Source organism: Parasteatoda tepidariorum, chromosome 2 (genome assembly GCF_982258835.1).
Source record: "Parasteatoda tepidariorum strain Cologne lab strain chromosome 2, Ptep-v5.0, whole genome shotgun sequence".
Lineage (NCBI taxonomy): Eukaryota > Metazoa > Arthropoda > Arachnida > Araneae > Theridiidae > Parasteatoda > Parasteatoda tepidariorum.
Window position 1 is genome coordinate 120,187,904 of NC_141756.1, and position 24,650 is coordinate 120,212,553.

The window sequence follows — 24,650 nt, forward strand, 5'->3', positions numbered from 1 at the left end:
TAAACAATACATAATAATTTACATGCATCTATTATACATTAATATTAATACAGTGTCTTTGCAAGAACTGCTATGATGCTTTCAGTGGCCTGCCATGTGTAAAATTTAATGATGAGTACTGAAAAAATAATGAAAGGGTAATTTCTAATTAAATCAATCAATAAGAAATAAAAATTACATTAGGAATGTAGATTTCATTGACTTTTAGCAAAGCTGTTAAATCTGGTTTTGACTAATATCTTGAACTTTAGAACTTTTTGAACTAAAAAGCACACTTTTGAAAGCGTAACTTTTGTAACATTTTGTTGAGTTTTTAATGACCTACAACAAGACAGAAAAGTGCAACCAGGTTAAGTTATCTTTAAAAAAAAAAATTAAATTAATAAAAAAATGAATGTTTTTTTGTCAAAAAAAAAAGTAAATTTTTTTTTGTGTTGGTGTTAAATGTTTGCAAGGTTTGTGTTAAATTTCTGATCATATTAGTATACGAGTATTGATATACAAATTACTAAAATAAAGTAAGAAATATTTTTGAGTGAACCATTTATATGCTATTTCAAAAACAGTTCTGTTAAAAAAAGTGGTATATTCATATTGTTTTTTTACAAGTTCAAAAACAATATTTGTTAAAAAAAAATGTCTGCACTTTCCATAGGAAAAAAAAATTCAAAATTGAGTTATGCTTAAATTTTGTAATCTAACACAATATTGTTGCTGAGAAACTAATGGATATGAATATCCAATTTGTTGGGGATTAACGAATTTCTTAAAAAAAATAATAACAACACATACTACACATAAAAGAGTAAAACTTAAAACTAACTCTTAAAAAGAAAAAAATTCTTAGGTACAGGTTGACTAATGGTAAGTTTTAAACTTTCCATTACTAATGAATTTTCTTTTCACTATAATGCCTCTTTAAAACAGGTGGGAGGCTATATCTACCCCCTCAGTACATATACCCTAATAATTAGAAATCTTTATAAGTTCGTCTTAATATATCAGACAAATAAAGAAAATTTTCATGACTCATTAATTTAAATTAAAAAAAAAAGAAGATAGAAATAAGTTATCTTTTTGCAGAGGTTCAGCAGATTTAAAAAGTTTTTTTTGTCTTATGTATGAAATTTAGAGAACTATTGAGACAGTGTATTTAAATTTAGCCCCATACAAAAATTTAACCCTGGTGATGTCCATGTTTTAAAAATAAATTAAAGGGATAAAGATGTAATTATTTTTCTTTACATCTTATCAGCAAAATAAATCTAGTATTATAATTTAAGGAAGCAAAGGGAGAGAAAAAAATAACTTAATCACAATGTATGCCAAATTTATAATAATTTTATTTCTTTTCAGTTTTAAAAGCTGAAAGAGAAGTAGACCAATTGTCAAAAAAGAGAAATAGATGATTCGGTATATGGCAAGACCCTGATTTGAATATTGTTGAGAGAATTTCCAAGCTTGGCCACTTTTCTCATTTTCATAAGTATGCGAGCATGTATAATAATATTAAGAAGTAATACACTATTTATTTTTATTTTTATAAATAAAGTTGTGAGTTTAGATCTTGGAAAATGCTTCTTAAATCCGTTAAACGGTCAATTATTTCTAGTAATATTAGGTTTAAACATTTTTGGGATTAACATTGATTTATGAAACGAAATCAATTTAGTTTATTGTTCTAAATTTATTAAATTTTTAAGACCATTTTTTTCTGGATGGGTTATTTAAAATTTTACTTACTGCTAAGAATTAAAACGTACTGTTAAGAATTGACATTACGCTAACTCACAAGAGCAATGAGCTCTCCAGTAATCTCATTTTGACCCCACACTAACCTTTACTAACATTTATATAAACAAACCCATACAATGATATTTTTCTATGTTAACACCAGATAGTAACACAAATCATAGGTAAGAAAACAGTTTCCCATTGATACTCAAATATTAATGAATTTGAAGAAAATATAATTCCTACAACCTAATAAAGGGTTAAACAAAGGTCAAATATTATATAATTATTAAGTTTTAAGACATGTTAAATGATTTTTTTCCCTTCAAATTTGTATTGCGCTAAAAGTAGTGATGGTAACAGTGGGGTGCATGGTGCAGTCTTACCTGAACAAAACCAAATGAGATCCCTTCTAAGGAATATTGCTAAATGCAACACTCCCAATGACGTGGAAGCAAATAGAACATGGGATGGACCAAGAGTAGTTTGGAGCAAAAGTTCCCATTCAGATCTACAATTAAGCAACAAAAGTGAGGAAATACGCAAAATAGAAAATTTTCGGTTGTAATGTTCTCTAATGAATTTGTTTAGATTATTTTTCCTATTCAATTTGAAATAAAAATAAAACATTGCCTATTTCTTTATAATTTACTATGTTTAAAATATTTTTGAAAAAAAAGAAAAGATGTCTTATGAATATTTAATATCATATCTGTAATGAGAATAATCCCTGTGGCAGAATTTTTTTGGGCTTACTGCAACAAACTTCCCTGTAACTAATATTTTGCTTTCCGACACTTTTAATCATAACAATTACTAATTTAAAGTAACAGAAACGCTGTGTTTATAGAAGAAAGTATAGAATAAAAATTTTAAAAATAATATTCTTTCAAATTCTAATATTATAGGCAATATTCTCGCATTTTGTAGGCAGAAAAATGCAATTTCGAATTTTGTAAATAATTACACGAATAAAAATTCGTAAATAAATCGAACGATAATAAATTTAAATTCATACTATCCGAGCAGAACAAAATCACAAATCACTTGAATCTTTAAAAAAGAGATACTCAAATAAGCAAATGCAAAATAAGGTGTTCTTTAAAGGAAAAAAAATGAAAGAAAGAACATTTCTAGACTGAACTATCTTTTAAACTTTCGCGAATTCTGAATTCTTTTATTTTATTTATTAATTTGAAATTCTTACTGAAGACAGTTATTATAGATTTAAAAAAAAATCTCAAATGAGAATAAGGAAATCATGATTATTTATTTCCTCGTTGATGCACAAGAAAAACATCTTTAAAAAGAAATTTTGCAGAGAAAAAAAAAACATTTTTTTAAAAATTATGTAGAAAGGAAAGCTAAAATTTCTCCCATTCCAAATTAAAAATCTTTCTGCAAAAACTCTAACATTCTGCAAAAATGTCCCCGTATCGCCACAATTCTGTCATGGGGAGAATAATTAGTAAGAGCTTCTGTAAATAGTTTTTCATAACATAATTTACTGCTTGTTTCAAAGCTTTTCAAGTTCATGATGACAACTAAATAAATGCAACAATGCCAATCTGTTATATTTTTTTTATAACAATAAACTTATTTTTCAATAGTATTTTCTATGGAATCAGAAATAATCTCCCATAGTAATATTCAAAAGATAAATGAAACATTTATCTGCTATTCAACAAGTTAAGCTTATTTGCAAACAAGGAAGTGAGCTTTATTGTTCGCAAAAAAGCTAAATGAAGTATAGTTATCAGTTTATGTAAATAAGAAGGACAGATTGCTTCCAATTTAATTACCAAACAAATAATAAATAAATTTGTATATACCAGAAAAAATAAGGGTTGTTCCACAGGCTGCAAAAGATATTAAACATAATAGATCATAAATAAAGTTAAAAAATGTACCATAAAAACAAATTCAATATTAAATAAATTAAAAAATTGCACTTTTTTTCAAACCTCGAAAATCATCTACATCTTGACTACTTAGGAAATGCAAACAATTTAAAAAGTCTGAATATAGAATAGAAAGAAGTACACAAATAATAAGACACACACAAAATGACCATAAATGATCAAAGATTGGCGTCTAGATATTGTCAGGTATTCAACATCAATTCCTTCCAGAAGATTTTTAATAAGGATCTTTGGTGATCAGTAGAGCCCGGAAGTTCAGGCAAAATGCCATAAATGCTCTTTTCGGCCTTTTTTAAACGTTTTCTTCTGAAAATGCCTTTTTCTTTCCTTTTGTTCATAAATGCCTATTTCTGTCTAATTTAAAATTTTTCTGCAAAGCTCTTTGTGCTTTTGACAGAGCATAAACGCAAAATGAAGAAATTTTGAAGTACAGAAATGGTTGACTGTCATCCGACGTATTGTAATGCATTTATAGAGATTAGGACTTTATTCCTTTTGGGACAACCCCATCTCTCTGAGGCAGTGGTCACCCCTCGTACAGCACAATGGCTATTCATCTGAGCTGATAGGGTACTCGTGCTTGAGTGAGCAAGGCAGGTGAAAGACATTTTTCTGTCCATGAGATTGACAGTGTTGATTGAATAGAGAATAGAATACAGAAATGAAGCTTTGCCTTTTTCAAAGATGGCCACAAGAAAAGAGATTTCCATGCGCTTGCATGGTACCTTGTAATCCATCTTTTATTGCCCAGAGGGATAGTTTGGGAGACAAAGAGCTTGATGGGAACTCGTTCGCTCGTGTAGAGAAAATAATATTTCCTCTCTGTCTCTTCCCCCCAAGGGAGGGGAGAGAGAAAACATGGCGTCACCTTCGCCCGATGTGCTTTGCAAGGAGAGGGAGTGAAAAGATTGGAGTTATTTTTACTTACAGTCAATAGGAGTTATTTTTACTTACAACCAATAGAATTTATTCTTATTTACGGCCCATATAGCCTACACCAGTGGTGCGCAAACTTTTTTCGACTGCGACCCCTTTTGTAGAGAGAAAATTTTCGGCGACCCCTAGAGATAAATGTTCACAAATACGATGTATATTTCGCGCATTTCTTTCGTTTCATCGAATAAAAACATCATATTTAACTCATATTAATTTTTATTTATAATTTTAAGAAAATACTTTTTGTATAACTCAAAAATCAGTAATTTCCCTTTAATGAGATGTATGTGGCTGCAAGTTTCTAATTATCTCATCGATGTTTGGATGTGTGTTACTAATTGCAATTCGCATACCATCTTCAGGGTTTAAACGCGAACGGTATTTAGTTTTTATTGAAACTAGTTTGCTAAATCCAGTTTCACATAAATACACTGATGCAAATTGTATTAACACTCTGATGGCATTCTTGCATAAAACGGGATATTGTTTTTCCATGGATAGCCAGATAGAGAATACATTACGCATTACGGTCAAAGAAAGAGTGGACAGCATGAAATTGCAATTAAACAGTTAGTGGCGGAGCTTCACTCTTTATATGTACACTGTATAGTATGCAGCATGCAGGGGTAATGCATTTCATAAAAATTTGGCGACCCCCAAAAAACTTCTGGCGACCCCCACAGGGGTCGCGACCCCTAGTTTGCGCACCACTGGCCTACACCATCGAATAACTTGCATGCTCTTTTATCTACAAAACGAATTCACCAAGCTGGTTGAGCACATTGTAGCAGGAGCACGAAATAGTTTTCTAGTACTAGTTATTTCAAAAATTCCTAAAGTAAAAGCCTGCACAAGCAAAAAACTGGACAGTTTTGTGAAAGAGTTTGGGTCGGATGTGTTTTCTACTGATGGGAGCATTCTGTTTTGTAAGGCATGCGAGAAGTCAGTAAATTTTGAGAAGAAGTATTTTATATCTCAGCACTTGGAGACATCTAAGCATAAAACAGCAAAAGATAAAAAATATGGGAAAACATCGACTCTGATTCCCACCTGTTTTCAATTATCTTCTCGCAAATTGGAATTTGCAACGGATTTATGCAGATCATTTGAAGATGCCGGCAGTCCGCTGTGGAAACTTGAAAATAAAAGCATACGAGCTTTTTTGCAAAAATATACGAATCAAAGTGTGCCCCGTGAATCAACTTTAAGGAAAGCTTATTTAGATGACTGTTACACCGAAGTTCTTAAAACTATTCAAAATGAAATCGGAACGAAAAACATATGGCTATCTATAGATGAAACGACGGATGTAACTGGACGATATGTTGCGAATGTTATTGTTGGTGTTATGGACCCATTTGAAAAACATAAAATCTTTTTGTTGACATCTGAATAGTTGCAAAAGACTAACAGTACTACAATTGCAAAGTTGTCCACTAATGCACTGGCTTTACTTTGGCCAAATGGTACTGGTAGCACCCCTCTGATGTGGGCCCGGAGCAACTGCCCTGTCTGTACAAATTAATGAATGTTATCATACTAATCACACTGGAAAAATATAGAAAGAGCTCACTGAGTACTATTATTACATACATAATATTCTCTATTTAATACCTTTTTTGTACAGTTTAGTAATATGAATAAAGTTATAGAGAGTTTTGTATAGAAAGCTTACTTTGATTGCATGCTTTCTTGAACTCCAATAGCATAAATATCAGGTAAAGTCTCTGAATCGTGAGGCAACAAAAAATCATCAATATTTTTGGGTGGATCCTAAAAACACATCATTAAGGTTATTTCTCATTTATGAATTAAAATTTTATAATATGCATAAAACATACATATCTACTAGGTGCTTAAGGGTCTTTCAAATTTTGTACTTTTTATATAGATATAAAGACGTTTTCAGCAATTTTCTTTAAAATAAAAAAAAGCTAAATTTTTTTCTGAGAAATTTTGACTGGGTCTCAGCTGACTAGCATAATTACAGACTAGGACAATTGTTGCCCAAAAAGTGATAAAATTGGGCAATATAACAGATAAATAAAAAATTGTGTTTTATGTTATAAAAATCCTAAATGTCATAAAAGATGAGCACCACCCTAATCCAAAAGGTTTGGCCAATTTTGATGAGGTAGGTCCCGGTTTGAGGATAGAAGTCAAGTTTAGCGTCATTAACCGTTTCCGTTATCATTTTTTTAGAGAAAAAAAAATATTCAAAAAATCAAAATTTTTTTCCCCATTTATAAATACAAGGTACTAAAACAAAACACAAGTTCTAAGTTGAAATTTTTATTTTTTTATGTAAAAAATAATTAATTTACCATCAGTTTATTATCCCAAACTATCTCAGGCAAATAAAAAAAGTTAAACATTAGTCTTCGTATATATATGTTCACACCTTCATAATCTGAAAAATCATCTGCATTACTCTTATTTTCTCTCGCGAACGTCATTTTTTAAAAATTCCTTTTACTATGTAAATTCAGCAACCATTGTATATCATCATCATCATCAGCATTGGCACGACAGCCCTTTGTGAGCCTGGGCCTTCCTCAGAAGCTTTTCCCATTCTGCCCTTCTCCCGCAATTGTTTTCCAGTTCTGTACCTTTAGGATGGCAAAATCCTTATCCACACAGTCCTTCCATCTCTTTTTGGGCAATCCTCTTGGCCTTTTATTGGAGGGGGTTGCATTAGAGACTCTCAATGCTGTTCGTTCTGGGCTCATTCTCACTACATGCCTGGCCCATCTCATTCTACTTAATTTAATAGATTTAATGATATCATCGCCATCAAAGATTCTATATATTTCAAAATTATATCTTTTCCTCCAGTTGTCGTTATAGAGTATAGGGCCAAAGATGGTTCGTTGGACCTTCCTTTCGAAGGTTGCTAATAGCTTTTCTTCCCTTTTTGTTAAAGTCCATGTCTCTGAAGCATAAGTCAAAGCTGACTTGACTAACACCTTATAAAGTAAGATCTTAGTCTTTCTTTTTATTAAGTGAGATTTCAATAATGTCTTAAACCATAGAAGCAGCGATTGGCTGCGATTATTCTTTTTTTGATTTCAGGATTGATGTCATTTTGATAGTTTATTTCTGATCCTAGATAAGTAAAATTTTTTACAGATTCAAATTTAAAAGAATCTATTTTAAACAATTTAGGGATGGTTTCCATTGTACCACAATACATATATTTTGTTTTCTCCACATTCACTTGTAAGTTAATTTTTTTAGCTGATTTTTCCAGTGCCAAAAAATTTTCACTCAGTGCTGTCCTAGATCTTGCGATGATATCTATATCATCGGCGTATGCCAAAATCTGCACTGATTTATTAAATATAGTACCTGTAGTATTTATGCCAGCATCTCTAATAACTTTTTTTAAGGCTATGTTGAACAGAAGACACGCTAATGCATCTCCCTGTCTAACTCCATTATGAATTTCAAAAGAAGTAGATAGTTCCCCTTGAATTCGTACTGTTGAAATGGTTTCAGTGAGTGTGAGCATTACAAGTCTGATAAATTTTGATGGAATATTAAAATCATATAGGGTCCTTAATAGCTCAGTCCTATTAATACTGTTATATGCCGCCTTAAAATCCACAAATAAATGATGGGTCTCTATTCCAAATTCTCAACATTTCTCCAAAGTTTGTAGTAGGGTGAAGATTTGGTCAACTGTGGACCTTCCTTTGTGGAAACCACACTGATAGTCACCTATGATGCTGTCTACAATGGGAGACAGACGTTCAAATAGGATATTTGAGAAGACCTTATAGGCAACGCATAACAGACTTATTCCTCTATAGTTGAGACAGTCCAATACATCCCCTTTTTTATGTATTGGACATAAAATACTCAACTTCCATTCAGTAGGTAATATCTCTCTCTCCCAACTAGATAGAATAATTTTCCAGATGTTGTTTACAATAGCGTTCCCACCATATTTTAGAATTTCAGCTGGGATATCATCTGGTCCTGCCGCTTTATTACATTTCAGCTTGTTGATAGCGTGTTGTACCTCTTCCAGGGTCGGAGTGTCAACCAGTGTATCATTGATATTGTTGACCATAAAATTTAATTCACTTGACTCATTGGAGTTAAGTAAATGATCAAAGTGTTCAACCCATCTATCCATAATTTTATTTCTCTCATTAACATTAGTTCCATTTTCATCTTTACAAAGAGAGATCCTAGGTTAAAAGTCTCTTCTTCCCTCATTGATGACCAGCTCTGCTTTCATGGTTGGTCCTGAGAGATTCGACTTCTTTAAATTGATTCTCCCTGTAAGCTTTCTTTTTTCCTTTGTGTACTTTCTTTTCCTCTCTACGTGCACTCCTATATTCATCGATTGATCCTCTGGTAAATTTTCTGTTAAGCATATTTTTATAAGCTTTATTTTTTCTTTCATTGACCATTCTACACTCTTCATCAAACCAGTTAGTTCTTATTGATCTTTTTTTCCTGCCCAGCAGCTCATGTGCTGTTGAGAGTATAGAATCTTTTACTTGTTGCCATTCCCTATTTAATTCATCGCAATCCCCTTTCGCATTAAGTTCAGTTGAGAGTTGAGTTTGAAATTCCCTGCGAACCTCAGGATTGCTCAACTTTTCACAGTTAAATCTTACAGAATTGACCCTTCTTGCCTTTCTCACCATTGAGATTCTTTCCCTAAGCTTACAGATCACTAAATAGTGATCAGAATCTAAGTTAGCTCCTCTGTGAGTTTTTACATCTAAAAGATTTGTACGTTATCTAGAGCTAATTAGTATATGGTCAATCTGATTTCTGTATGATCCATCAGGGGATCTTCACGTTGCCTTATGAATGTTCTTATGCTGAAAGAAAGTGCTTCCAATTATCATATCATGAGATGCAGCGAAACTAATAAGCCTGACTCCATTATCATTTGAGACATCGTGTAAACTATAGTTTTCCAAAACTGGTCTAAATTCTTCCTCATGACCAACTTTAGAGTTGAAATTACCCATGATGATTTTCACGTCATGTCTTGGGCATAAGCTCCAGAGGCGATCTAACTCGTCATAAAAATTATCTTTCTCCTCCTCATCTCCTTCTTCAGTTGGTGCATATACATTAATGATGGAATAGTTGGTAAAACTTCCTTTTAAGAGCAATAGACATAGTCTAGGGGAGATAGCTTGAAAATCAATAACCAGATAGCTGAGTTTTTTATTTAAGATGAAGCCAGTTCCATATAAATGTTTTGTTTTATGACAACTGTAAAAAAGCGTGTGTCTTCTCTCTTCCAAGACACCAGTACCAGTCCAGCGCATTTCTTGTATAGCCAACAAGTCCAATCTATATGAATCCATTTGCTCGATCAGTAGCTGCAGATTTTTACTCTGATAGAGAGTGCGTATATTCCAGTATCCAAATCTCATTTCCTTTGAACGTTTCCTGGTCAAATTACATGAAGGCAGTCCGTGATTTACTTCTTTGGATTTCAAAACATGTTGGTTTTTACGAGGTGGAGTTGTTAGCCCCGCGCCCAACCTGGAGGACCAGGGGGTTCCTCTTTGTTTGGTGTCTCCCCTCCGACCTGGGTGACCCTATCAGGAGCCGAAGCTCCCGCCCGCATAGCTCTCGGGATCGACAACACACACAAACTACAACACCACGAACCATCGTATATACAATTGTACAAAACACGTCTGAAGTCCCACAAATGGCAAAACTCCCAAACAAAAATTGGCAAACTTCCAATCACAGCAGATTATTATTATTTTTTGTTTTGCTTCCGGCCGAATAAAAACGTGATAAAACAAAACGTATTGACGAATTCCGTTATGCCCGAGTTTACACAGGATAATAAATGTGTGCGATATATATACATACCCGAGTTAACTCGGGATAATCAGGGAAGCGGTTAAAAATAACAAGCGGTTTTTAATAACCGCTTGTTATTTTTAACCGCGGTTATTAAAAACCGCTTGTTATTTTTAACCGCTTCCCTGATTATCCCGAGTTAACTCGGGTTAATCAGGGAAGCGGTTTAGATTTTAAGCGGTTTTTAAAATAACAAGCATGATTATACAATTTTTTTTTTTTTTATCTTGCATACATTTCTGGAGAAATCTTGATTTTTAACACTTTTTATCACTATGTTAATTTGCAACTGAAGTGCCATCTGTGAACCAAAATATAATAACCTGTAAGTCTAATTTCGAAAGGTACCCCAGGGGTTAACCAACCTCACACCAGGATAACCAGTTTAGTATCAACGAACGCATCCTTAAAAAACTACTTGATACATTATTTTTAAACTTTTAGTTTAATTAATATGATAGATAATTTTACTTTTAACCTTTTGCCAGTGTTGCCCCAATCTAGTTCTGGCAATTACTTAGTGCAATATTTGTGATGCCCAAAACTGAGTTCGTTTCTACTTTAGGATACTTAATTCACTATTTTCCTAATAGATGGCATTAGTGGTCCTATTTTTTTTAACGATTACAACTTCAGCCGAGGGAGGGAAAAGATTTGCAAAATTCATGTATTGAAAATCATATTGTTGTGTTTTTATATTACATTATACTAGTTATATTACATTTAGCTTCAAAATTTTGTTTAATTTGCTCTGATTGAATAAGATATGCGTGTAATTCATTACTTTTTTGTGCGCATGTAAAAATTATAAGTACAGTAGTTATTGCATTTAAAATTTTATTTTTGCAATAAAGAACCATTTTCTAACTTTTATAATAATATAGAGAACAAAATTAAACAGTCAAAAAAATTTCCATTTTTGGTCCATTTTTCTGAAAAAAATGTCCGTTAAATTATATATAATTTGATGAATTTGACTTACATTCACGACTGTTATCATATTTTTTTTATCACTCTGCATATTATTATCCTGTAAAGCGTAAACTTGCCTCAACAAGATTCAGATATCAGGAATGGTCTCCAGCATTCCTTATAGTTGGTTCTCTACTGTATTAGAGAAAAAGTTTTGAAGGATAAAGGTAAAATGTAAATTAATCCTCTGATTCATACAGTTATTAGGAAAATAGCCTTAAAAAATTGTTTCGCAGCCTGAAACCCTGAGGTGAGGCCCAGAAACGCAGGTCAAATACTTGTGAGTTGGTAGGTCTGACATGAACATCATCAATGCCTCGACAGCCTAGGGTGGGCCTTGGCCTTCTGAAGAATTTTTTTTCACGCTAACCTTTTTCAGTTTTTATGACCAAAAGGTTTTTTTCTAGGCCATCTATCCATTTCATATTCCGCTTGCCTCTTTTTCGTGTGCAAACTAGTCTAGCATTGAAAACTCTTTTTGTGGTATTCCTTCCTTCATTATGAAAACGTGGCCTGCCCATTTTATTCTGTCATTTAATAAAGTTAATAATGTCAGGTTCATTATATGAGTGATAAAGCTCTAGATTTTGATCTTCTAAGCCACACACTATTTTTTTGAATTCCTCCAAAAATTCTTCTCGAGACTTTTCTTTCAAACGTACTTAACATAGCCTCATACGTACAAGATATGGTCCAGGTTTCATAAGTATATCTTAAAACTGATCTTAAAAGAGATTTATATAATAAAACTTTTGTTTTTTCTATGAATTACATTAGATTTCATGTATTTTCGAATTACAGTAGAACATTTATTGGCTATAGTAATTCTTCTTTGTATTTTCATTGTAATATTGTTCCTGTTGTTGATTACAGAACACAAGCAAACGAAATTGTCAACAACCTCAAATTTATATTCTTCCATTTTGAAATAGGTGTTATTGAAGCTTGTTTTAGTACAGGGCAAATATTTAGTTTTGCTCTTGTTTATTCTCAGGCTCATCTTGAGAGCCGCTTTCTCTGAAGAAATAAAAGTCTGATCTAGTGCTATACATCTGACATAATGGTAGCGGCAATTTTCTGCCAGTAAATACCCCCCCCACACACACACACCCGTGGCAGAATTTTTTTGAGCTATCTGGGTTTTGTAAACTCTCCAGCACTAATATCTTTCTGGAAGATACTTTTAATAATAACAAACATATATGCTACTTATTTAAAATAACAAAAGCACTGTGTTTACAAAAGAATTATGTATACATATTTTTTATTCTAATATTATGGGTGATATTCTATTCTCGCATTTTGTTGGGGGTGGGCGAATGCACAAATTATTTCCTTCTTTGCATTTTGTAAATAATCATCAAAATTGCCGAAAAAAAGATCAATGAGGAAATCACGTGAATCGGTCTCCTCAAATGCGTGTTTCATTTCAAGATTAGGTTTTTGTAATAAATAATATTGTATAAAAATATTGGATTTAAAAACTATGGAGAAATCAATAGCAAAACTGTCGAAAATTCGATAGAATTATTGCATTAAAAAGTAAATACTCCAAAGTACGATTCGAATTTTCCATATTGTTTTAAATATATCGGGATATTTAAAATCCAGGTAAAAATCAATGCCAATAACTGTCAAAAATATAATTGAAACATTACATCGATTTACAATACTAAAGGCGTAAATTGAGTGCTTCAAAAAGTGATCAGGGGTCTGTCTAGGTTTTTTTGAGAGGTACCTATTTTGTGAAAATTTAGATATAATTTGTGAAAAATTAAAAATTATATTAAAAAATCAACACAAAAATATGGATTTAACGTTTCTTACGGGATACAAAAATAAAATTTTAGGAAAAAGTATTTTGTGAAACTACCGTTTTTCCTAAAATTGAATTTGTGAAACTACCGTTTTTCCTAAAGTTGAATTTGTGAAGGTACCGCTAAACGGTAGTAAATTCGACCTGGACAGACCCCTGGTGATTATCTAAATGCACGATTCAAATATTATGTATAAATTTTTTTAGTAAAGAAAAATACATTTTTTTTTACTTTGCAAAAAAAAAAAATCTTTCTGCATGAACTCTGTAATGTTCAATGACAATGTCGCCGGGATTTTGTTATTTTAATTCAGATTATTTGATTTAATTCAGACAAGTATACAAAATGTATTAATGGATTCATCAAAACATGTGACATACAGAAAATATCAATGGAAATATACTTACTTGACCATTCATATTCCACGTTCCAACAAAAACAGCGATTTTATAGTTAGGGAAAAATCGAGAGAGTTCTTCACTACCTAAAAGTGCACCATCTAATCCTTTACATCCAAATACGTAACTTCTGAAATAAATTAATTGTTTAGTGACACAGAAAAGATTAGGTAGCTTTAAGATTTTGGAACAAAAAGTTTTTGGCTCAAAAGAAAACTTATATATCGGGGCAATATCCCTAGGTCTTGATGGTTAAAAGAGCCCCTGAATGAAGGATTGTTTCTTTTAAAATTAAGATGCTTTAAAAACCATTCTTTCTTATGTATCTATTTAAAAAAAAAACTAAAACGGAGCAACAATGCTGTAATAATAACTAGAGCTGCTAAAAAGGATTTTTTTTATTTTTTAGTCATAAGTTTAGATTCCTCTTCTTATAATTTCAATTTTTTCAAACTATATTTTGTAAAGATATATATACAGGGTATCTGCTACATCAAATTCATGACTTTTCAAGAATTTTTCAAGACTTAACGAAGTTACTATTTTCTCTGACAAAAACACAACAATAAATATCAAAAAAAGCATTATGATAACATTAATTGAAATGATAGTATACTCTGCATCTTCATATTTATATATTTTAAATTTAAAAAAACAGAGTAAAGAAAGACAGGGATCTGTCCAGGCCGAATTTACTACCGTTTAGCGGTACCTTCACAAATTCAATTTTAGGTAAAACGGTAGTTTCACAAATTCAACTTTGGAAAAACGGTAGTTTCACAAAATACTTTTTCTTAAAATTTTATTTTTGTATCCCTTAAGAAACGATAAATCTATATTTTTACCATAAAATTTTCACAAAATAGGTACCTTTCAGAAAAACCTAGACAGACCCATGATATTATAACAGTTCTTTACACTAATTATAAAATAAAGATTTACTGTACTTTCTTACGGAAAAGATTACAGTTATTTTAATTTTCTAAGAAATTGATTAAATTAATTTTTACATCTTCTTATGTCACAATGTTTCAATGAATTTTATTGATTGTGATGCCTGCTACAGACTTTTCAACACTTCATCAGTTGTTGCAATGCCTTCCTTTCATTTTCATGTACAGTTTTATACATACATGTATTGCAATTTTATTTTCCTACCAAATTTAGTGCTATTATATATTTATTTAAATGTATATTATATTACAGATTTGATTCATTGTACTAATGAACCAAATGTATCAGTGCCAGAGCTGTGCAATTTCCTTATTTAGAGGACACAACAAACTTCCTGTGTCATGGTTTTTAAGTCTTTAATTACTGCTCATCATCTAATGTGTTATGGCAATGAGATATGTTTTTTTATGAATGAATATGGAGTATCTGTGTGTGCATATATATGATATATATACAGGGATGAGAGTAGTCAGAAAGTAAAAAAGAGGAAATCCAAGAATATATATATATAAACAAAAATTTGACAAAAAAAGTGCGATTTTTAAACTTGTAAACCATGTGATTATAAATCTCGATATGAGGCTTTTAAATCACGTGAATATGAAACTCTACATCGAATTTAAAAAATGCGAACATACAAATCATGATGCGTAATTTTTAGATCAAGATGCATAATTTTAAAATCGCGAGATATTACAACGGCAAAAACGAATCACGATATTGGATTTTAAGCTCGCGTAGCTACATAGGGTTTTAAAAGCTCGTAAATACAAATCGCGATATTGGTTTTTTAAATCTCGTAAATAAGAATCGCAATGTACAATATTTAAATGGCCTGAATAAGAATCGCAACGTTCAACTTTTAAATCAGGTAAATACGAAAATCGATGATTGATAATAAAATCGCGATTTTAAAAATTCAAAAATACAAAACACGATATTAGATTTTTAAATCTCGTAAATACGAGTCATAATGTACGATATTTAAAAAGCGTAAGTCAGAATTGCAATGCGCAACTTTTAAATCAGGTAAATACGAAAATCGATGATTGATATTAAAATCGCGTGAATAAAAATCGAGATATTTGCAGAGTCTGGACTTGGAATTTCTAAAAAGCTTGTTTGAATTATTTTTTGTTTACATAATAAATAAAAATTTACAAGATTAATTGAATGAGCAAATAAATATTCTCACCGCAATTTCACCTCTATTTTTTTTTCGCTTTTTTTGTTTGCTTTCACTCCAGAATACAAGAAGCAGCGACGTCTAAATTACGAAAATACGAGCTATCCCGCTGACGGATAAAAAATACGGAAAATCTTATTTTCTGTGCGTGAAATCGGAGAAAATAGCTAATATAAGTAAACATTGCGGAAGGGTTAGCAGCTAGGACGTAGTTTGAATTTTCTGTTTTTCGTTGAAAATCGTAAATAAATATAATTATTTGACTTCAACGACTGAATTTTTTTTTTAAAAAAAGGGGATATTTATAAATAAATAAAAAAAAAGAAACTTTTAGATAATCTGAGTTTTTGATAAAAAGGCTGAAATTCGAGAGACAAAAGCGAAAAAAATCTCATCCCTGTATAAAGGTCAACCAGTTTTATCCCAAGGAAATGATTTTTAGAGAAACTTCAGATGAAGGAATGAGGACTTCAATAATTTCGCTCCGCGGAAAATTAAATTCCTCATAAAATATTTTAACTTGTGCAAATAACAATTTCAGCGGAAATTAGCGGAAAAAATGGAAAAATCTGAGAAAAAGCGGAAATCCGCGAATCCGCGGAAGAATCTCATCCCTGTATATATACAATATGAACACACACTCGAATCCTTTAATTGAAATTAGTAATTGTTAAGATTATTTTCCTTTTTTATGTTGCTTAAAAAAAATGTTTTTTTCTTTTAATAATGTGTTCAATTTTACTCTTAAATAAACAGTCATGCTATTTTTTTAAATATATATATATACAGGGATCTGTCCAGGGCAAATTTACTACCGTTTAGCAGTACCTTCACAAATTCAACTTGCAGTAGTTTCACAAAATACTTTTAAAAAAGAAGATTCTCCTCCTCGCCTCTTAAAATTTTGTTTTTGTATTCCCCTAAGAAACGATAAATACCGGGTTAATTCCGCATGTACAAATAGGTAGCACGTTCTTGAGCAGATAGTACAGTATAGTAAGCCTATTATAGTATACTAATTATAGCGAGATTTTTTAAAAATTAAGCAACAAGACGCTCCCTCTGTAAATTTTACAGGAAGTTGAACTTTCAACATTATTCTAAACATTCGAACATTGCTCTAAATTTATTCTAACAGACCTTCATTTTTTTATGAAAAATTTTTTTCTCCGTGAAACTTTTTTCTATATGACCCCATGAAAAATGTTCTCATAATAATAATAACTTGAAGTGCAAGTACTGTTAAATGCATGTCTTTTTTAAAAAAATTCAAGTTGAAATTTAACAATGGACAATGACTTTTATGGATTTTTAAATTCGGATACAATTTTAAGCCAAAAATTTTACAATAGCAAAATTTGGGGAAAAATTTATAGGTATTTACCTGTCATAAATACTTTTTTTTTGTAGTAACAATTTTTGAAAATATCTTCTTACTTTACCATATTTTTGTGTTGATTTTTTAACATAATTTTTAATTTTTGCAAATTATGTCTAAATTTTCACAAAATAGGTACCTCTCATAAAAACCTAGACTGACCCCTGAAAGAGTTAAAGCAATAAAATAGCTGAAAAAAATACAAAAGCAAATTATTTTTTTTCTTCTTCAGAATTATATTCTAAAGATATTTCTCGTGTTCATCGAAAAGGAAAGAAATACTCCTGATTTTCTGTTCTCCTTTCGGAATTAAAAAAAATCGCCAAAATTTAAATTGATAAAATAAAAATAAATAAATAATAACAAAAATTCTGAAATCACAGAAGTTAAACAGATAATTCCTTCTAGAAATGATGTTTTTTCTTTCTTTTTTTGAAAGAACACCATAATTTTTAAAGAACAGGATAAAAACATTTTATATTTTAATAAAATATGACTGTGAGTTGGGATTTTGTTACAAATTCAAATATTCGGAACACCATGAAATGGGGGGGGGGGGGATAAATTTTATTTCAAAAATTGCGACCTAAATCCATGACTTCTCATGATTTTTTTTAAAAAATAGTTAAAATCATGACAAATTTTGTTCAATACCAAAATTTATGAATTTCCCTGATTTCTCATGACTTTCCAGGCGGGCAGATACCCTGTATATGGTAGATATAATTGTTTCATGCCATAGTTAATTTCTTTTTGTAATAAAAAACTTTTGTATTAGTGTTTTTTTTTTTTAAAAAAATCTTTTTGTATTGAAGCTATTATGAAAAATTTTTTAAACTGATATGTGAGCAAAAATAGGTGCTATGCTTTCTTTGATAGCAGGACAGTAGTATAAAAAAAAATAAAAAAAACATGATAGTGCAAATTTAAAGCCACCTTCATATAAGTAACTAATAGATATTTCTTTAAATTCATTTTAAGAATTAGGTTATAGCATTTGGTGAAATAAAATAATGCAGTATAAGATAACACAATTCAACATAAATAACATTAATACTAGCTACAATCTTTAAAGCAGACTCTAAGTTGTTGTCTTTAGCTTTAATGCGTCAGATAACTAAAAAATTTTCTATAACTAAAATATACGTAAGAGTATATTTTTATGTTTTATATTATTTTTATTTCAAAATCTAATTAAAGCCTTATTGATGTGTACCAGATATACAAAGCCACGTTAAGTAACTAAGTTTTCTAATATGGGAAATTATATATATATAATACAAATTTCTACGTAACTCAAAGAATCATGGGGCAGATTTCCGTATCGTGGCAGAAAAATTGCCAAGTCTGGGCAACTTCCGGGGGCAGTGGCCAGCGAGCAAACTAAAAAAAATAACACAGAAAGCAGGGTTGGGTTTTTGTCATCAAAAACTGGTTTTTGACATGACAGTGGTAAAAACCGTCAAAAACCTACTGTTTTCTTTCATTTACGGCATATAGCGGACAATATATTATTTTCACATAATTGCCTTTATAAATGAATGTTGTAAATGATTGCTATTAATTTTGCAACTATATACGTGTATTCTTATTGAAGGATATACATTCATATGGAAATATTGTAATAAACTTATCGAAAATAGTGATACTTACTTTTATCATTATAGCTTGATATGCAAAGGATTCAAAATTTTGCACTTCTTAATTGTTAGAAATAAACAAACAAACAAACAAACAAAAAAGCTTGAAACTGTTAATAAATTCAAGAACTAAAAAGAAGAATTTAAAATTTGGCATTTCTTAAATATTAGAAATAAGCTAAACAAAACTTTCAAAACTTGTAACTACTAACAAACTCTAAGTCAAGAATGACTTGACATTCTTCAGTAATGTAATATGCCAAACAAAATGATGCTTGGAAATATTGAAAATTTTGTTTAGTATCCTAATACTTTTATTCAAATAGTATGTTTTGATATAATCATGTTGTGAAAATGCAAGAATCTGTTCTTAAATATCTTTTAACAACTTTTTTTCTAATTTTATTGCCCAAAAATTAATTAATTTTAAATTATAAGCAGTTAAACTCAAATAAAAATACAGTTTTACCAAAACTATGGGTTTTTGACAGTTTTTGACAGAGGGGTTTTTGACATGACGGTAAAAACCGTCATGTGTCAAAAACTTGCCAACCCTGACAGAAAGGGACCAACTCAAAAGGTATAATTCGTAGCCACACCTGGGCAAGCATCTACATGCTTTCATTAAAAAAATTCTGAAGTTTAAAATCTATTCGGGACCTTGGAGCTAATAGTTGGCGCGATAGATCACAACATGGAAATATCCGTGAATCTTGTTTCAAGGTTTGCGTTATAAAGATGTTCTAATGTAGAAAATCAGGTTTTAGTTTAAAAATTAATTTTAATAAGTTGAAAATTTGCATTTTATAATTAAAAAATTGATTTCTTTAACAACTTAATTTATGCTAAAGAAGTAAACAAACAACAAATCTGTTTCAGGCAAACACCATAAAAAGCCGATTGAAGGGCAAATTATGCACGGTGCGTAGCCAAATCTCTCAACAAAAAACAAGCACCTTTAAAGTACCTTTTAAGCACTCAAAATATATTTTTCAGTCCTTTATACATTAACAAAATGCAAAATAGTTTTCAAAGACTTTACATGACTATGATAAAATAACTAGTTTCAGACAAAGAATTCTTTTCTCCATTTTATTAGCCACTATAAAAAGATCAAGTTTTTCTGTTTGATTTCAGTGAGTGGAAAATGGTGTTTGGAATTGAGAATACCTTGCAAAATGCAGCAGAGTTGCACATGAGAGTGCAATAATCTCACCAAACACAGCTCAGTAAACGTACATGCAGACTCTCAAGTATTTCATTAAACATGTAACATGATTGGGTGCTATCATACGTTGCAGACCGATAGTAAGCCAAAATGGATTAGTGGTAGAATGATTTGTGAAAAAGTTGAATAGAACAATGTTAAAAATAAGCTTTTGCATAATGTGAAACCAAAATTGCCACAGTAAAGGAAAAATGCATGTTTTTATTAAATTCAAGTTGAAATTTAACTATGGACAATGATTTTTAAATTTGAATACAATTATAAGCCCTCAATTTTACAATAGCAAAATTAACTTTTTTAGACGGTTAAAAATATACAGAAATTTACCTGTCATAAATGATTTTTATTTGAAGTGACAATTTTTGAAAATATTTTCTTACTTTATCATATTTTTGTGTTGATTTTCTAATATAATTTTCACAAATTGTGTGTAAATTTTCAGACCCTCAGCAATTATAGTTCAGAGAATGAGTGCAGAAATCCACAATGCCAAATTAAATTATCCATGTAATAGTGGCTACACTAAACTAAGAAATTAAAGAGAAATAAAATTGATTTTAAAGGGCAAGCACATCAATTATTTTCAAAGAATTACTACCTCATCTTAGCTTTTAACATTGTTAAAGTGGGCAAAATATCAACTATTGGCACATCTTCTCCAGATGCGACGGTGCTACTACCTCTAAATGTATGATCTTCTTTAAGGCACTTCATAGGTTTAACACTATCTACTGTAAATAAATCAGACGTAATAGTTGCTTTATCTGAAGTAATATTAGAGCCTATATTAGCATGAAAATGTTCTCTCAGTGCCTGTAAGCCTTCCGGTAAAGAAATGGAACGCTTCATAGGAAATAATTCAATTATAGTATTTGATTCTAAATATTTATCCTTTGATTCTCCGTTAGTTTCATCATTACTACAATGATCTGATATATTATTTAAATCTATAAGTTCACTCTCCGTACAACTATCTTGCTCCAGGCATTCATTCAGAAGCATTGTTTCATCTCTATCAAGACTACACGTCATTATTTCATCAGTATCAAGGTTACTGGGAAAAGTCATTGTTGCATTCATAGCACTTTCAGTTTTATATGGGACTTTTGGAATATGTGGATCAATAAGTTTTTCATCTAACTCAACAATATTCTCTGGCTTCTCATCGTGTGAATGCGATTTTTTTTCGTCATTTTCAACAATTAAACTTTTTTCTTTTTTTAAATTATTACAAGAATCAGAATTAACATTTTTACAATCTGATATTTGAGAGATGTTAGGATCAATTTGAGACCCATTTCTTTCCAACACATCATCCCTCACAGTAAGACCGTCCTCTTCGGAGCATTTATTATTTAAAATTATTGAGTTTGATTCCTTTGAAATTGATTTTTGACCATTATCATTTACTGTTTGTATAAGGCATGCAGAGTTAGAATCATTCAGTATGTTTTTAACATTTGTTTCAATTGCAGGTTTTTCAATCACAATATTTTCAACTGATTTTGACAACTCCTCAGTTATTAAATAGTTTTCAGGATCAGATTTGTGTGTGAGACTTGGAGTGTTTATTTGTGTACTTTCATCATCAATTGGATCATCAATTTTATTATCATCATTGGACTTTTTGGATAATTCCTTAGGTTCGTGAAAAGGTGCTCCATGATCTTCGTCGCTTTCAATGCAAACGTCAAAATAAGTGTTTACAACTCTTACTTTATCGTCATGGGTGTAAGAATCACTGTCACTTTCATCAAATTGGGCAATTTTTTCAACCCATTCCTCCTTTGACAAAGAATTACTAAACTTGTTTGTAATATTTTGAGGTGAATCTATGGCTTTCAAACCTAATTGAGAAGATGATATTATTGGAGTTGTTAAAGAAATCAAAGTTTCATCACTAGCAATACTCTCAACGATACTATTCTCATGTTCACTTTTTTTACGTTTTCTTTTAGCACTATGAATATTTTTCTGTTTTGGTTTTGTAGTACTCACATAAATTTTACTTGCGCTTGGTAAAGAACTGTACATACTTTTCGGATGATTTCGACTAGAGTTTGGGCGACTAGACATTTTAGATTTGGTTCTTTAAAGTCTATAAATACAAATTAGCACTTCCATTATAAATATCAAGTAGCAATGATTGAGTATTATTTAAAAAGAATGACGAGCTACGCTCTGTATTTTCAAAGTTTTAGAAGTAAACATAAGAGTAGAAGATGGCGCTCCACCACACATTTTATGGTCGTTCTGTTTGCTTTCAATTTCACTTCTGTTTGTTTGATCAATTACATCAATCACCATGCAATCAATATCTTTGAGGTTGTTTTCTGAAGAGTCATTCTCTTTGTCTTCGATTTGCGCATTTTCAATTGCCATTAAAGGAGATTAGAATTTGATTGGATAAAATATAATTTCTAGTGAAAGAGGCATTATTCAAGTTCTCTTTTTCTCACTAACGGGATCACACGGTTCTCAGGAGAGCACCGAAGTCACTGTCTGTGGTCAGTGTGTAGATTGGTGCCCACTTTGCTCAGCCTGTGATGAGACCAGTACCGTGTGATAGAGACAACACGTGTTTTATTTTGCTCCAAAATTATGCCCTTAAGAACTGCTCGAGGCGGAAAGGTGTTACCACCTAGCCGCCCTAAAACTCCAGAAATGAAATCAGATGATGAACTAATCGATGTTATTGAATACTCATCATTCGAGGAAGCCTTAGCAGCTATCAATGTTCCACCGAGTTTCCAACCATCTGACTCAGCCATCGACCTGAAAGAGTTCTACTCCAAATTTTCTATCGACGAACTGATTTCCCATGGAAATGTGATTTTTGATTTCATTAAAACTTGTGACTATGGACAAATCTACGATCATTTCAAAAGACTTGCGAATACTGCTAGACTAGTCTGCAGAGAAAAAATGAGACAACTAAAAAATCAACCAGAGACCGAACTGAAGGAAATAGTTCCCGAGACCACCCCTACCCCTGCGGTAGAAAAAACGGAGCCCACGGATTCTGAATGCAACACCGCGCACCGGACCTCCTGCTAAAAAGAGGAAGAGGAAAAAGCCAGCTAAGATTGAAAATAGACCAGAAAATAGTACTTCATCATTTGATTCCCCACCTCAGCCGGAGATAATAACAAAGAATCCAGAAGTGATTAAAACCCAACCCATTGTGACTCCACCTGCTGTTTCCAATAATTACTCCAGAAAAAATAAAACCTTGATTCGTGGACTTAAAATAGACTCTGATATCCAAGAAATAGAAAAATATCTCAAGGATTTTGAACTTAAACCTAAAAAAATCATCCAACTCAAGAGGAGGCGAGGCCAGGAGTATATGCTCCCATGGGCGGATCGTGAATTTGTGGGGCCCAGGGCTGAAATTACTTAGGGGCCCTAATAGCCATTTTGTCAAAAAAAAAACTGTTTTCTATAGTGATGTAGAACTATCGAAAACAATAAAATAATTTTATTTATTTTTTATTTATTTATTTTTATTTGTGTATTCAAACAGCAACTGTACAACATTATTGCAAAAGAAATTGACAGGTTATGTGTAGTTATGTTATATAAATTATAAAGCAACCTTTCTGCATTTTTGTGTGTGTGGTTCGACATTGTTTTGTCCTATATTTGTTTTCATCCTGGAGAAAGAGCGCTCCACTTTACAGCTAGTGATTGGCAAAGTTAAAAAAATCTTTAAGATAGTATAGCAATTTGGGAAAACATCAACAAGTTTCTTTTCATAAATTAGCATAAAAATTTCACTGCAAGAGGTGTAAGACTCTGGCTTAGACTGAATAAGATTTTAACTGAATGCACGCATTCACTAAATGCATTCACTACGTCATCTGGATAATAATGAACAATATTACATACACTTTCCAGATTTATGTTTTCCATATTTTTGTCTTGCAAATCCATTAAAAATTTGAATTTCTTGCTATAAATCTCATAGACTTGGCTCCTTTTATTTAAACCATAATCAGTTTATCCAACTCAACGTTTAGCGTGTCACTTTTAAATTTTTCTGCACCGTATACTGAGAATTTATCTGAAGACTTATCTGAAACTTTTGGAGTGATGTGTCTCTTGTTTATGTCATTGTAGTCTATTCCCACACTAGTACTTAATTTTTTTAGCTTTCTCTTCGTATTTATTAAGCTTCTGATCTGATTGGTGTCTTATGTTGTTCACGAAGTCTTTCAATGACACAATTAACTTATTGCCTTCACAAATACCTAAACCAGGACTCTGTATTTTTTTATTAACTAAATTAAATGCCTCTTTCCGGAAATCAACTTTCTCATCCTGATTTTCGCTGAAACTTTCGAAAATTTTCATAATGTCCTAATAATAATTTTTAAAGCTTTGACAGCATCATAATGACAAGACCATCAGGTCTGGCTTAAACTTTTTAACGTAAATTTGAGTTTTGTTTCACGATTTAACAGTTCCCACCTATGGGTCGAATTAGAAAAGAAAACGTATATTTTTTGCACTACTCCAAAAAAGTTCGCAATTTCGGTTGCAACCTTAACAGATTCTTCACCAACTAGGTTAAGGGAATGCGCAGCACATGGCACATAATTCGCGGATTTATTTTTTTGTTTTAGTAGC

The 24,650-nt window shown here is 31.3% G+C and overlaps 1 protein-coding gene across 3 annotated transcripts in view; it reads right to left on the reverse strand.

The window, feature by feature from the left end:
* The window catches only part of INPP5E (Inositol-3-phosphate synthase), a 42,925-nt gene extending 20,513 nt beyond the window's left edge, over positions 1–22,412 (reverse strand). For all 3 annotated transcript variants that reach the window (XM_043056330.3, XM_087158235.1, XM_087158234.1), the window contains exons 1-4: positions 20,617–22,412; positions 13,642–13,762; positions 6,268–6,365; positions 2,121–2,245 (exon numbers count right to left, since the gene is read on the reverse strand). In XM_043056330.3, the coding sequence (XP_042912264.2) occupies positions 2,121–2,245; positions 6,268–6,365; positions 13,642–13,762; positions 20,617–22,094 (1,822 nt within the window). In that variant the 5' untranslated portion in view covers positions 22,095–22,412. The remainder of the gene's footprint in view (positions 1–2,120; positions 2,246–6,267; positions 6,366–13,641; positions 13,763–20,616) is intronic.
* Between the last annotated feature and the right edge of the window lie 2,238 nt (positions 22,413–24,650).